We start from the raw sequence: 13,309 nt of genomic DNA, 5'->3' as shown, positions 1-13,309 counted from the left end.
CACTGCGATCGCCCGTCGCACAGTCACGACAGCAAAATTACACGCGAGCGATAAGGATGGGTAACTTGGGGTCATTGGACGAAATTCTACGTGCTCGGCGACCGGACTATAGCAGCAACACTGCATCACATCTGCGTGTCGCATCTCACGGAGCTGCAAGGCCTGGCCAAGAGCCAGCCCGCCATCAGGAAGCTGGTCACCGTCACCGAGATGCTCACCAAGCACAAACACAAGTACCTCGAGATGATCAGATAGGACACAGGTGAGGAAACAAAATAGAAAACAAAACTCTCTTACTTGCATAGGGTGACATCCTCACTATTAGATAGGATAGGACCCAGGTAACGAAAAATAAAAGCACTGTCAAGCCTTGTTCGCACTAGTCGATTGGTGAGTAAAAGAACTATAGTTCGTTTCATCCACGAGTTTGCGCGCGCACTCACGACAACTAACCAATTGCAACGCTGCCAATGCCAACTATGAAGCTAGGATTGGTCGGATTATGCTCCCCGCTTCCCTCGACCCCGCGCGTCTTCGTGGATGAAACGAACTATAGCAACGCTGCACCACATCTGCGTGTCGTATCTCACGGAGCTATCAAGCCTTGTTCCACTAGTCCAGTACTTGAGTCGAGTGGTACCGTAACTATAAATCCGGTGTTTTTGTATGGAGTTTGACATTTGTTATAAGATAGTGCAACCCAGGGTTACATACCATTATCATGAGGACATTTTTTTATCCACAACGAGAAAGCTCTTGGCCTGAATTTTTATCTGATACAAGTGATGAGCAGGACGAAGGTGAAAGCGAGCTTCACCCGAAATCCTCAACCGGACTGCCGGAATACAACATTGTTGTTTCATCATTGTCACACTAAAGCCCGGTCTGTGAGCACGTAGAATTTTGTCCAAGCTATCCATCCTTATCGCTCGCGCGTAATTAATTATATTGCTGTCGCGACTGTCCGACGGGCGCCCGCAGTGAGTTGCGAGCGCGACAGCAACATAATTATGCGCGAGCGATAAGGATGGGTAGCTTGGGGTCATTAGACAAAACTACGTGCTCGCAGACTAGACTAAAGGCGAAATGCTGGTAGCTAGCCAGACGGACTTGGAACAAGTCCTGCTACCAGCGAAATCGAACAGAAAATAGTGAACTTCCTCGGATCGGACCGGACCGAAATGTGTAGCCTAATAATAATTGTATATCCTATAAATATATTTCCTGCTATCTATTATCAAAACTACCTACATTGTGGACAATTTTAATGTTTTTTATCATCTCTTTCAGGGTAATTTGCCGTAACTCCATCGGAAATCGGTAACGCGTTAAGTAAGGTTTAGGATAAGTTGTATCTCTTAGTCGGACACGCGTAGTCATTGTTAGCTTTAGCAATTATGTTATAATCTCGTATTACGCAATCAACATTTATTTCCATGCTTCCTCGTGCCAAAAATCATGGGCGTTTAAAACTACACCGCTTAAATTTATCTCTTTAGAGTAACAATAGATAATATTACATTTATAATAAAATTAATCTCTTTAGGTAATTATCGCACCGAATTTAATTACAATGTTTCGGTATTATTACCCTGTCTCACGTTTTAAAAATTAATTTAAACGCCCATGGTGTAGCAATTGTATTACAATTTACAACATATTGTATTAATTAATTTTAAACTGCCCATAAAGCATTTTATTTATGTGGACGCTCTCTAGTATTGTGAGACATTTATTATTAAGGCCCGGTCCGTGAGCACGTAGAATTTTGTCCAATGACCCCTAGCTACCCATCCTTATCGCTCGCGCGTAATTATATTGTTGTCGCGACTGTGCGACTGGCACCCGCAGTGAGTGTGCGAGCGCGATAGCAACATAATTACGCGCGAGCAATAAGGATGGGTAGCTTGGGGTCATTGGACAAAATTCTACGTGCTCACGGACCAGACTATAGACATTATTTATTAAGATTTTTTATGAATGAGCATTTACTATTTCATTAAGTTCATGGGTGTATGTGTAAGAAGGGTAGACGTGCTAGATGCGTAGATTATGATAAAGTATTGAACCTATTGTGGTTCAGTTTCACAACTTGTTGCCTTCCAAAGACAATGGATACTCATGTAATTAATGCATTTGAAAAGGTCACAAATTATGAGTAATTTGGATGAGTGTCGTGCACTATAAGGTCACAAAGTGATTACGGAGAAGGTGAAGCTTATTAAAGGTTTTATTTGCCAGAAGTATGTTACTGACTCATACTCGAGTCAGTTAATATTACTCGATGCGCTTATAAATGTTCTGGAACAGCGGTATCAAATTATGGACACCCTTGTATGTCTAGATAGTGAGATCACAATGATGAATCAGAAAACAACAGCATCTAGACTCTAACTCAATGCAATGAGGTAGATTATTGCTTGATTGGAATAATATTTCGTAAAAGGTGCTCCGTTTCTTTTGGTACTGACTACGCCGGGAACTTTACTTATGAATATTGGTAATCGCAAATATTCGAGCTGATAGTCAGCCGATTTTGATCCTAAAATCAATAACGGTGGATTTGAATTTAGTTGTAACGTACTGAGATTGCTTCAGTTTAAGGTATATTCACAAAGCTAATATGGCGCGCTACAAACGCGAAGGTTCGATCGCACGCATTTAGATTTGTGGATATACTTAAAAAGTTTTAATCATTACGTAACGATTTAGTTGTAAGTTTTATATTTACTGCTTTTATTATGTGTACAACTTATTTAGCATTTATATTATACTTGAGTATTATGTAGAACTTGCGCAGGTGAGCTGATTGTATTTTGATTTTCCAGGCACTAAAGTTTTGAATGATACAAAGTTCATAATTAACCAAAGAGTTTAAAATACGTTTAGTAATAAAGGCTGTTGCATAAGGAACATAAAAGTACATTGCTCTTTTCTTGAAACCCTCTTGAACCGGTAAAGGATCTGTATTAAGTTATTGATCATACAAGGAACTTTGAAGAATATTTCAGACTCAGGCATGTAGCTCTCCTGTGTAGGTTAGTACTAAATAAGTATGTCATAAGAAGTACTGCATAGGCGTAGTTTTAGTGTAGGCATCGACGACCATCACAGGTAAGACACCAAAAATGAAGTAGCAAAATATTATGAATGTGATAGACATGGTTAGGCGAATGGTGTTCTTTACTTTATTAGAACCTTATAAATGTGACGTAGCACTTAAAATATTGCAGTGCACCAACTCTGTATTTATTGATTCTCTGTGATAATTATTGACTATTCCTTTTCATATAAATAACTGCATTTTTCTCTGTGATTTTATTGGTTATTTGAAGACTTGAGTTCTAAAGCGTTTTAAACATTCATTTATTGTCAATTAAAAAGTTATAAAATGACAAAATTTTCTAGTTAAACAAAGTAATAAGTTCATACTTTTCATTTGCCTTTTTATACGAAGTTTCATCTACATTATTTTACTTGTGCCATAAACTGTACTTATTATTCTATTTTGATCGCTCACGATATGTTATTAACTAAGTTTTGTTTCTTTAATAGTGGGCATTATTAAATAGCAATAAAAAGCAAGTTTCACATCTAACTATATTATGCTTTTTTGTAGAGATACTGTATTGAAAAACGTATAATATGTTGATTCTATTTTTATCAAGTACTGAATAGTATGTTGAATAATGCTTCCCTAAATGTTATAAATTAAGTTCCATTTATTGAGACTGGGATACCAATTTTTTAATTAACCCCTTGAACGAAAAAGTATAGAAGAATAAAATACAACAATAAGATGTGAAGAACACATAACTGATATTATTTAAGTCTGAAATAATACATTACGGAAAAGTCACATTTGAATGTTTTTAGTAGAGCCAATTACGCGGTATTGACCCTTGTTATTGTTTTTATCCTTCTATGCTCTTTTTGTTTACTACCTACATAAAACAAATCGCTGATTCTCTAATGAATCGACTGTGACAGTTATGAAGAATTGGAGCTTGTTGCTGGCTTGAATGCATCGAAGTTATGACGTTCATTTATTTATTTAGCATTAGCTTTAGGATTAGTGGAGTGCCACTGCTATATCCGAGTGTGTTGTTTAGCTTATGATAGGGACAATGTCTAGACTGATTTACGCTCCAATTAGAAGTGTTAGTATATAATGTATGCACTAGATTTTCCACGAAATTGTAACAAAGAGTGATAATATTGCAATATTCGGCCCTTATAATGTAAAACTTTTGATACTGAAATTCAAAAATTATTATAACAATAGAATTTGGTTAAAATTTTGACATGTTTTTTCTGATTCAGAAATAATTAGTGGCTGTAGATGGGATTGTGTAATTAGTTACAGTTCAATTGTCAATATCGAATATTTGTTTAGATGTTTTGCTACAATTATACAATATGATAAAATATCTATATTTTTTGTGGACATAATAATATTTTTTATTTATTATTTTCAATGCAATATTTACTGAGAATATTTTTTTATTTTGATGATGATCATTTTTAAATCACAATTATATTGATTGATAAGCACTTGTTGATATCTGCAATAACAGGCAGATTTGTTTCAAGTTTTAGGTTGCATCCGAACTAATCTGTGTTACAAAAGTTTATTGTTTTCAGTTGATTCTGAAACAAACGTGTTTCATCTGTATAAGTTCGACAAAGTAAGTAACAATTAGAAATACATAAACTAGATTTTGTGACTGTTTTGTAATCTCTTTATATTCTATCCTTTAGTGTGTACTGTTTTCTATTAAATTTTTATCTGTGCTAGATCCAGTCTCGTATAAAATAAAATTATAGAAATGAATTATGTTGTTTTATTTCAAACTAACACCAACCAGTTTCTAGTTAAATTCAAGTCTATACATTCTATCCATTTGTGAAAAGCCTCATTAAATGCATGAACAAAGAAATAGTAACTATCCTAAATTGCTAATAGCTTGTGAAGTACCTCTTACCGGACAGGTACTTAACAAGCTGATAGGTATTGTTATATTGTGGAAATGAAATAAAAGTTTACGATCAACAGATAAATGGTTCAATAAAATATATTATCATAGTAGTACATACTTAACTGTGATTAAAACTTATCATAATTAATTTTACATAAATTTTATGTGAGGAATAGAATAGAAAACGCCATAACTAAACAAGATACAGCTACATACGGAGATTTCCTCTCTCCAATCCTTGCACACTTCCAGAATGTTCCCATTAACCTGAAAACAAAAAACATGTTTTTGCAAGATAGTAGGTATCTAATATTTAAAAAACTCAATTTTACGTACCCAGTTTTGTTTCTGTCCATGAGACTTGGGAAAAATGATCTCAAATATGCACAAGTGCAGATCAATAGCAAAATAACAGACAGCAAACTTTGAAAATTAAAAATTGCACTCTGTAACAAAAGGGGCAGGTTTAGTATTGTAGCCAGATTATTTAAACTGTAACTCAAGTCTTACTGTATATACTAATTTAAATAAAAGTATGATTACCATTTTGAAAATATAAAATAATTAAATTATCATGAAAATTCTAATTTTCGGACACTTTTTGTTATTGTGTAGTGACAACAAGTGACAATGACGTGTGTGGTGTTGCATACTGCGTAAACTCTTAAAAGTACTAATATGAACTGATTTAAACTCTAGAGCAGTGTGTTTCAACCTGTGGGTCGCGCACTACCCCCTGGGGGGTCACCAAGCCTCTATAGGTGGGGTCGCGATAGGTAGTAAAAATCATAAAATAAATTTTAATGATGTATGGATTTAAATATCCGATTCCCACAACCATAGCTGGGCACCGTTAATCAAATAGTTAACTTCGTTAATCGTTAAACCGTTAATAAAAAAATTAACTTCGTTAAACGTTAAAACGTTACATTTCGCAAGATTTAACGCAAGTTAACGTTAATCGTTAATCCGTTAACACATGATAATAAAACAAAAAAAATAATTGTATGCAAGGTTCAAATAATTTCGAAAGCTTGTATCGCGCATGGAATTTATTCCTCTTTTACGTTTGCGCTACATGCTTTCAAAATTATTTAAACGTTGCATAAGTACAATTATTTTTTCGTTTTAGTACAACTGCATTTCAGAATAAAAGCTTGTTTTTAAAAAAGTTTTTAAATAGGCTAGATGACAAAATTTCAATTATTTGTCCGTCAGACAGATAATTATAAAATATTAGACTCATATTTTTTATTTTCTTTCATAATTAAATAATAACAGTGCTACATCGAGTTGAAATGCGCGATACGTCACACTTGAGTAGAATTTTTACTCAAAAGTGACGTCACGCGACATTTCAACTCAATATAATACTGTAATTATTCGATTATGGAAAAAAATATAAAATATGAGTCTAATATTTTCTAATTATCTGTCTGACGGACTAAATAGAATTTCGATTTCATTACCCAGTCATCATCCCTATTATTATCATTTTATTTTACACTTTTTAGTAGTATCTCAATCTCAAAGCCTTGGTTCAATTACAATACAATTTAGCACCATCTTTGGACATCTTTTTAATTTTAATTTATTTAATGTGACATTTTTGTTAAGTTTTTGCATGCCGACATTCGGTAGAGCACGCATGCACTTACAAACTGCTTTATGTATAATTTGAACAAATATGTACCGTGTCTTAAGAGACTAAATAAATGATTTCTATTCTATTCTATTCTATTCTTCTATGGCCACCTCATGACTCCATCATCAGACCAGCTCAATGGTACCATAACATTGCATTTTCATCATACCTACTTACATAAATATACCAAATTTCAGCTCAATCGGTTGAGGAAAACTGGCCTTAAATTCAGTTGCAAGAGTTGTCCCACACATACTAACAAGTGTCGTTAGTGAGCTGGTTACAAAAACTGTTGTTTTGGGTTCTGGAAGTTCTGGAAGCCCGAACGTACTTGTCAGAACGCGTTTTTCAGCCTGCCTGCTGTATCATTTTGGTAAATAGTAGGTACTGGATTAACGATTAACGGACTTAGGATAATTTAACGGAAGTTAACGAGTCCGTTAACATTTTTTAAAGTTAACTTAAAAGTTAAATCGTTAATAGAAATGTTAACTTCGTTAATTAACGATTAACGGATTAACGAGTTAATCCCCAGCTATGCCCACAACATATTTGTAACATTATAAAATGCATGGAAAAAAAAGTGAGCGGTCGGGCAGTCACAAAAAAATTTTTTCATACTAGGGTCGCAAAATATTTTTTCAATACTCAATACTCAATATGTTTATTGCTTCCATAATACATAGTAGGTAATATTTCATACATACATTTATGAAAAAGGTTATAAAACATTGCTCTAAAGCAAAATACCTTAGAATGCTAGTGGCGGATTAACAGGGGGGCAGAAGCAGCCCGCCCCGGGCCCCCGGTCTTTGGGCGGCCCCAAATGCCTCTACGTTCTCCTGATCTAATCCTAAACAAAACTAATGTATGACGGGGGGGCCGGGGTGGCTCACCCCCCTCCCCAGAACGGTCTGGTTACCCAGCTCCCCCAGGAGTGACTCGACTTTAAAAAGCTTTTTCTGAAAATTAAATATTCTTCGTCAGTATATTTACTAAAAGTTACATAAATAGTAATTATAAACTACTAGCAACACTGTTTACGTGGAAGTAAAGCAATGGAATAGATAAATATAAAGAATAAAAAAATAACAAGAACGTTACAAACAAAAGATAAAATTATACGTGATCATCACAATTTCATTACAATTTCTAAAAGTATTCTCACCCTATCCATTACATAAAATAACAAAAACAATAAAAGAATGTATAGTTTAGAAAGCTTTGCCAGTAATGCAGTAAAGCACATCTGCTGTCAAGTCAGTCTGTCACTGTCACAAAAGATGTCAATGTCAGATGTTTTGATTTTTGAGCGAGATTAAATCGAGGAATTAATTAATTTATTAGTTTATTACAGGTTTCTAAACTAAATAATTGATGTAGTTTCAAGTTAATATAGTTGTGAACCGGCTACATGATGGACGAAGATAAATTCGCTCTGGTTGAAAAAATCATAAAAGACGTGGACAATGTTATGATGAAAAATGCTGACTTGTAAATATTTACTGAAATTGGGCTATATTCCAACTGTGTTAGATGTTTGCAAGACAAAGAAAACTTAATAATCATTGTGTTTATCCGTTCCAGATACGCATTTGACATTGTGCCCGCCGAAGCGAATTTTTGTAACAAATCGCCTGTCCTACATTTGTATAATTGCCTGGGGCTGGAGTCGTGGTGCGTGAAGCATGTGTATATGTACTGCTATTCAGAGCTCATGGATAAATACTTCGCGAAGCTAAAACGCAAGGCCCTGAAGCCATCATCAATAAACTGTGAGAGGCTAACTAGGTTACTTAACCTAACTCTACTCATCAACCCTGAGCTGACATCTTTGTGGAACAAGAGACGCGAAATGGTCCTAAAATCTTTTCTAGAAAAGACAAATGAATTACAATTTACTAGACTTGTACTCTCAAGAAAACCCAAGTGCAATGATGCTTTCTCTTATCGAAGATGGATTTTGGAAGCTATTTTAAAAGGTGAGGTGTTAATTTATTTATTATTATTCAAGTATTTTGATGTTGCTATTACTTTGTAACTTCATTTTATAACAATATTGCATTATTTGAATGAATTATTGGTTTTTATGTTGCAGATGACACATTGCAGAGCAATTTTATTGATAATCTCATAACTACAGAACTTCAAATATGTGAGTTGGCTTCAGACAAGAGTCCCAACAACTACCACAGCTGGAATCACCGCATCTGGGTTGTAAACAAACTCAAATCTATCAAAAACTTTGACTTACACTTCCTTTACATCAAGGAGTATGAATTTTCAGAGAGATGGACATCCAAACATGTGTCAGATTATAGTTGTTTTCACTACAGACAGTTTTGCATTAAAAATATATTTTTAATAAATTCTGACCGATGGCATTCCTTTGAAAATACTATCAATTGTAATTTAAGGAAGAGTTTTGTCAGGATACTGTCAGATAACTTCCCCAACGATGTAACTATTCAGGCTTCTGAAGATGACCTGTTGTCATATTCAGAGGAGAATTTAGTCAATCTACTTCTTTGTTATACAAGCAAGACATGCGGTTGTGCTATGGACCATGTTCAGGTGTGTAGGAAACTAGAGATTTTATTCCACGAGTTGGTGTTGAATAGTGAGTTGTTAAGGTTTTATAAGTATCATGAAACAATGTGGTATCATAGAAGGTTTGTTGTGCATGAAATAATGAGTGTAATGTATGATCACTTTGGTGTGGCCAGACAGAATGGAGCTTTAGTCAAGGGAAGTTGTGGAGTGTGTAGTGTGGACGAATCCAGGCAAAAACAAGCTAAGATTGTGAGGTATGATAGCAATCGTATCTATTCCAGTGTTCTATTCAATATCTTAAGGAATCTTGAGAAGAAGTTTGTTGAAGAGAGGCAGAAAGATGACGACAATTATGCATGTAGGCATGAAAAATACTTGAGATTTGTTGAGGGTCTTAACAATGTGATGTGATTTATATGAATGAAAATTTTAAAATTATATGCAAATTAAATAATGTTTATCTACATTTATAAAATGATATTCATAAAAATCTCTTTAATACTCTTGGCTATTGCTGCCTATAACAATGATTGCAAATATAATAAAGTGATCCAAAGCAGCATTGTCTGTAAAAAACTGTACTGTAATATTATGTATTTTAAACATATTTCCATTTGCATTTTTATATAATGTACACATCATTATGAATGAAGTAATAAATAACGGAGCTAGATGATTTTAGATAGGATAGGTGAGAATGTATAAAAATAGATTTCACCAAATTCTTTATTCTAAGTAGTTGAGCTAGTTTGTATCTAATTTGTTTTGTTTGTTTTTACCAATATTTATTTATACAGAATAGACATAAAAAGACATGTTTTGTATAACAATAAAAGCTGTCCAGTATACATTATTGTTATTTACAATTAAAATAACCCTTATTTTATTTAAAACAGTTTTGGTAGGTGGTCTATGTTCGTTTATTTTATGTTTGTTTGATGTTAAGAAAGCACGGGCTCTTTTGAAAACAAAAACAAAGCTCGAGCCGGTGATATTTTTTTGAAGTGCGACTATTCTCCTTCACATTTAGCCTAGGCGCAGACCATCGATTTTTCGTCGGCCGATAGTTTAGAAGGGCAAGTTGATCAGTATGGGCATATTGGGCATGTATGGAAGTGCGCACATTACACCGATTTGATTTGGCCGATTCTTCATACAAATTAAAATCGGGCCCACCAACTATCAGCCAACTAAAAATCGGTGGTCTGCGCCTAGCCTAAGGCGACTTTAGCAGAGCGATTGTCGCGCTACTCGTAATACATGACAGCGCGGCAGCGGTATTTTTAATTTGAATCTGCAGTCGTGCTGCCGCCGCACAATTTGCGACATAATGTGAAGGCGCTCTAACGCATTTTTTTAATTAACGGTTAATTATTGTCTTACAGGCTATATTACAGTTGGAGGCTGAGATTACCATAAGTCTTTGTAAGCCGTCCGTATTTATCAAGTTACTGGTAGGATAGAAAATTAAGCAGTAGCAAACAAGTTACATAGGTATGAACTGTTCTATCGTTGGAACATTATGTTTTATCAATAGCTTTCAGGCTGAACACAGAGGATACCTCATAGTGACGTAGCGTGCTTTGTATCAAAATTTGTTGGAGGCTCCATCCAAAGGTCATATTTTTTGCTTAGGTACTCTGATTAATCCGAAAAATTCCGGCTCTGGGGCCCCGTATCATTGATACGGCTGATACAGCAGCGGTAGCTACGTCCCTGGTACCTAATTTTCGATATTATTGGCACTATATTATAAATCTATGATTCATGTGTTCAATGACAGGGCGGTAAACTTGATTTTGATTTCAGTGTGTATCAAAAATACTTTTTATCAATGTCCAATATTAAATTTAATGTCAACCTTGCTTACAAAATTTTAAGAAAACGAGTATGTCGTAGCAATTCGTAGTGATTTATTTATGCTACGAGCGAACTGCATAGAATCATTAATTTCGGTTACGGTGCTACGGTGCTATAGCTACGATGCTACGGTGCTATAGCTACGGGGTACAGCTACGATGCTACGGCTACGGCGCTACGGCAATGGCGTACGTGTTACTCGGGTACAAAAGAAATCGTAGCAAGAAATTATGCCTTTCGTGTGAAATTTGAATCGGTTATGTAGACTGTTTTTATCATGTATTAGTTTTAGTACAATAAAAATATTATTGAAAAAAAAAAAACAAATACATAATCTTATTTTTGAGAAAGTTTGGGGGTTGTCGGAGAGATGGATGGATGTTTATTGCTTTTTCACGCAAAAATACTAAACGGATTTTGATAAAACTTTACAGTAGGTCTATTATATTATTGTTTGTACAGCAGAATTATAAATTAACGCGGGTGAAGCCGCGAAAGCTAGTCTTAAAAATTCTCAAATTTTTAACTCTTCGTTGCTTAATTTTTGTATTCTATTTATTTATTTTAAAGAATATAAATACTTTGTAAACATACGTACTTATTATTGTTATAGTATGTTACTACAATGTTTTAATCGTTATCTTACTACGAGTAATATCATTAGACTTGTATTTGTTTACTCGTACGAACCTCGCTAAAAATAGTAATACTGCGATAGCTATCACAACACGTGTAAAGCTATTAATCATGCTATTCATTCAATTGAACATTAAATGACCCCGATTGAAAACAAATACGTAGTCATAGTAACTCCCGTCCGCCATTTCACAAAGTTTCAAACGTTGACACCACGACATACATTTGAGTACGGCAGAGTACACGCAGCTGCATACGCATTACGCATCGGCACCGGCCAACTTACGCCGATGTGGGTCAGGAGGCTCGTATGGGGTGCCCCCATCAAAAATCCCCCTGAAATCAGAAACATCCGAACGTGAAACCACTCTGTGCTGAATTCCGAACTTTACGACTGGATCTCAAGGTAGCTTTTCGATTCTGGAAACAAAATCCGTGTGACTTTCTGAAGCACGTGTCTCTGCGTGACGTCACGGACGTCGCGCGTTCGCGGGTTTGCTCTAGATCGATATTCGTACGCGAGCTCGGAGGCATTCGGGCGCGCTCGGCGCCGTGAGGTTCGCGACACCACGTGCTAGTTACGTAACAATGATGGGCGCAAGGTACAACTCATTGACAAAGATTATTTGTGTAACGAAGCCTTGCTGTGTACAAGCGGACCTTGGCTATGCACCTAGTCTTTACACGTACATAACAATGCACACAACGCTAAGCTGTTTCCGTTGAAAACTTAATGGTATTAAATACCTACCTACATAAATGATACTAATATTATTTTTATCTTTTTTCAGGAAACTTTTTGCTGTATTATTTTTAAATGAGCAATTATAAACATCTTTGTTATTTAGAAAAAGCAATGTCCCGCATGAATAAAAGTGAGCTAGTAATTCGTTTATCGATAAAGAAACAATAAAGAATTACAGTCGTTATACGGCATGGCATTTAAGATTCTTATCTCGTAGATTGCTCCGCGGGCGGTTGAGGATGCGAATTGAACGTGTGAGACCGCGAAAGGCTTATGAGAACATTCCGAGCTCGCCTAGAAATCTCTGACACTAGGTAATATTACTCTTTATTAGACTTTAGTACTTCACGCTGAATACGAAATCGGTATAAGTATGATCATGGCTAGAATGTCTTGCATCCATATTAGTAACGTTGACACGTTATAAATTCTGAAAAGAAGGTTAGTGGATTAGCTCAACACCAAGTTGGGCGCCAGATTGAAATAATGGCGCCCAACATGGGGTTTAACTCGACCCAGTATTACAGTTTGCGAATTATGCTTCAATTCAGCTGCACTAAAGTTAAACTTTATGGGACAGCTGGAAAGGAATATGCAATTGCTTCCGAGGCTAACGCAATACGTAGAATTTTATTTTATAGAGTTATTTTCGTAAGACGTAGCTATTTTGTTTTATTACACATAGTAATTTGAAAACATTAACATCATAATAAAGTTATGTTATCCTTCACAAAGACTTCAACATATAAATTGGAACGAAGACTAGGAAGCGAGTAAAGCTAGTTACTGAAAGTACAAAAGGCTGTTTGTACAACGTTTTGTGCCGAAAGTTCTCGGAAATCGCAACAAAGTCCGAGCGGGGCGCCGGCGGGCGCGCCGAGGCCAGGCTGG

At 35.4% G+C, this 13,309-nt stretch overlaps 2 protein-coding genes and 1 long non-coding RNA gene across 3 annotated transcripts; 2 read left to right on the top strand and 1 right to left on the bottom strand.

Moving 5' to 3' along the window:
• The first annotated feature begins 114 nt into the window (after positions 1-114).
• On the top strand, positions 115-4,834 carry LOC135079286 (uncharacterized). Its single transcript, XR_010258771.1, has 2 exons — positions 115-262; positions 1,291-4,834. It is a non-coding gene; the product is annotated as an uncharacterized LOC135079286 (long non-coding RNA).
• A 225-nt stretch (positions 4,835-5,059) lies between these two features.
• On the bottom strand, positions 5,060-5,633 carry LOC135079285 (protein kish-A). Its single transcript, XM_063973902.1, has 3 exons — positions 5,523-5,633; positions 5,316-5,425; positions 5,060-5,246 (listed from the first exon to the last, which is right to left on the bottom strand). The coding sequence occupies exons 1-3, from the start codon at positions 5,523-5,525 to the stop codon at positions 5,141-5,143; spliced, it is 219 nt and encodes a 72-aa protein (XP_063829972.1). The 5' UTR covers positions 5,526-5,633; the 3' UTR covers positions 5,060-5,140.
• Positions 5,634-7,905: 2,272 nt separating this feature from the next.
• LOC135079116 (protein prenyltransferase alpha subunit repeat-containing protein 1) lies at positions 7,906-10,023 on the top strand. The gene is made up of 3 exons (XM_063973713.1): positions 7,906-8,118; positions 8,212-8,606; positions 8,723-10,023. Exons 1-3 carry the CDS (start codon positions 8,039-8,041, stop codon positions 9,586-9,588), a joined length of 1,341 nt encoding a protein of 446 aa, XP_063829783.1. The 5' UTR covers positions 7,906-8,038; the 3' UTR covers positions 9,589-10,023.
• The last annotated feature ends 3,286 nt before the right edge of the window (positions 10,024-13,309 follow it).

Source organism: Ostrinia nubilalis, chromosome 16 (genome assembly GCF_963855985.1).
Source record: "Ostrinia nubilalis chromosome 16, ilOstNubi1.1, whole genome shotgun sequence".
Classification (NCBI taxonomy): domain Eukaryota; kingdom Metazoa; phylum Arthropoda; class Insecta; order Lepidoptera; family Crambidae; genus Ostrinia; species Ostrinia nubilalis.
Note: the sequence above shows the minus strand (reverse complement) of the source record. Positions and strands in the feature narration are given on the sequence as shown.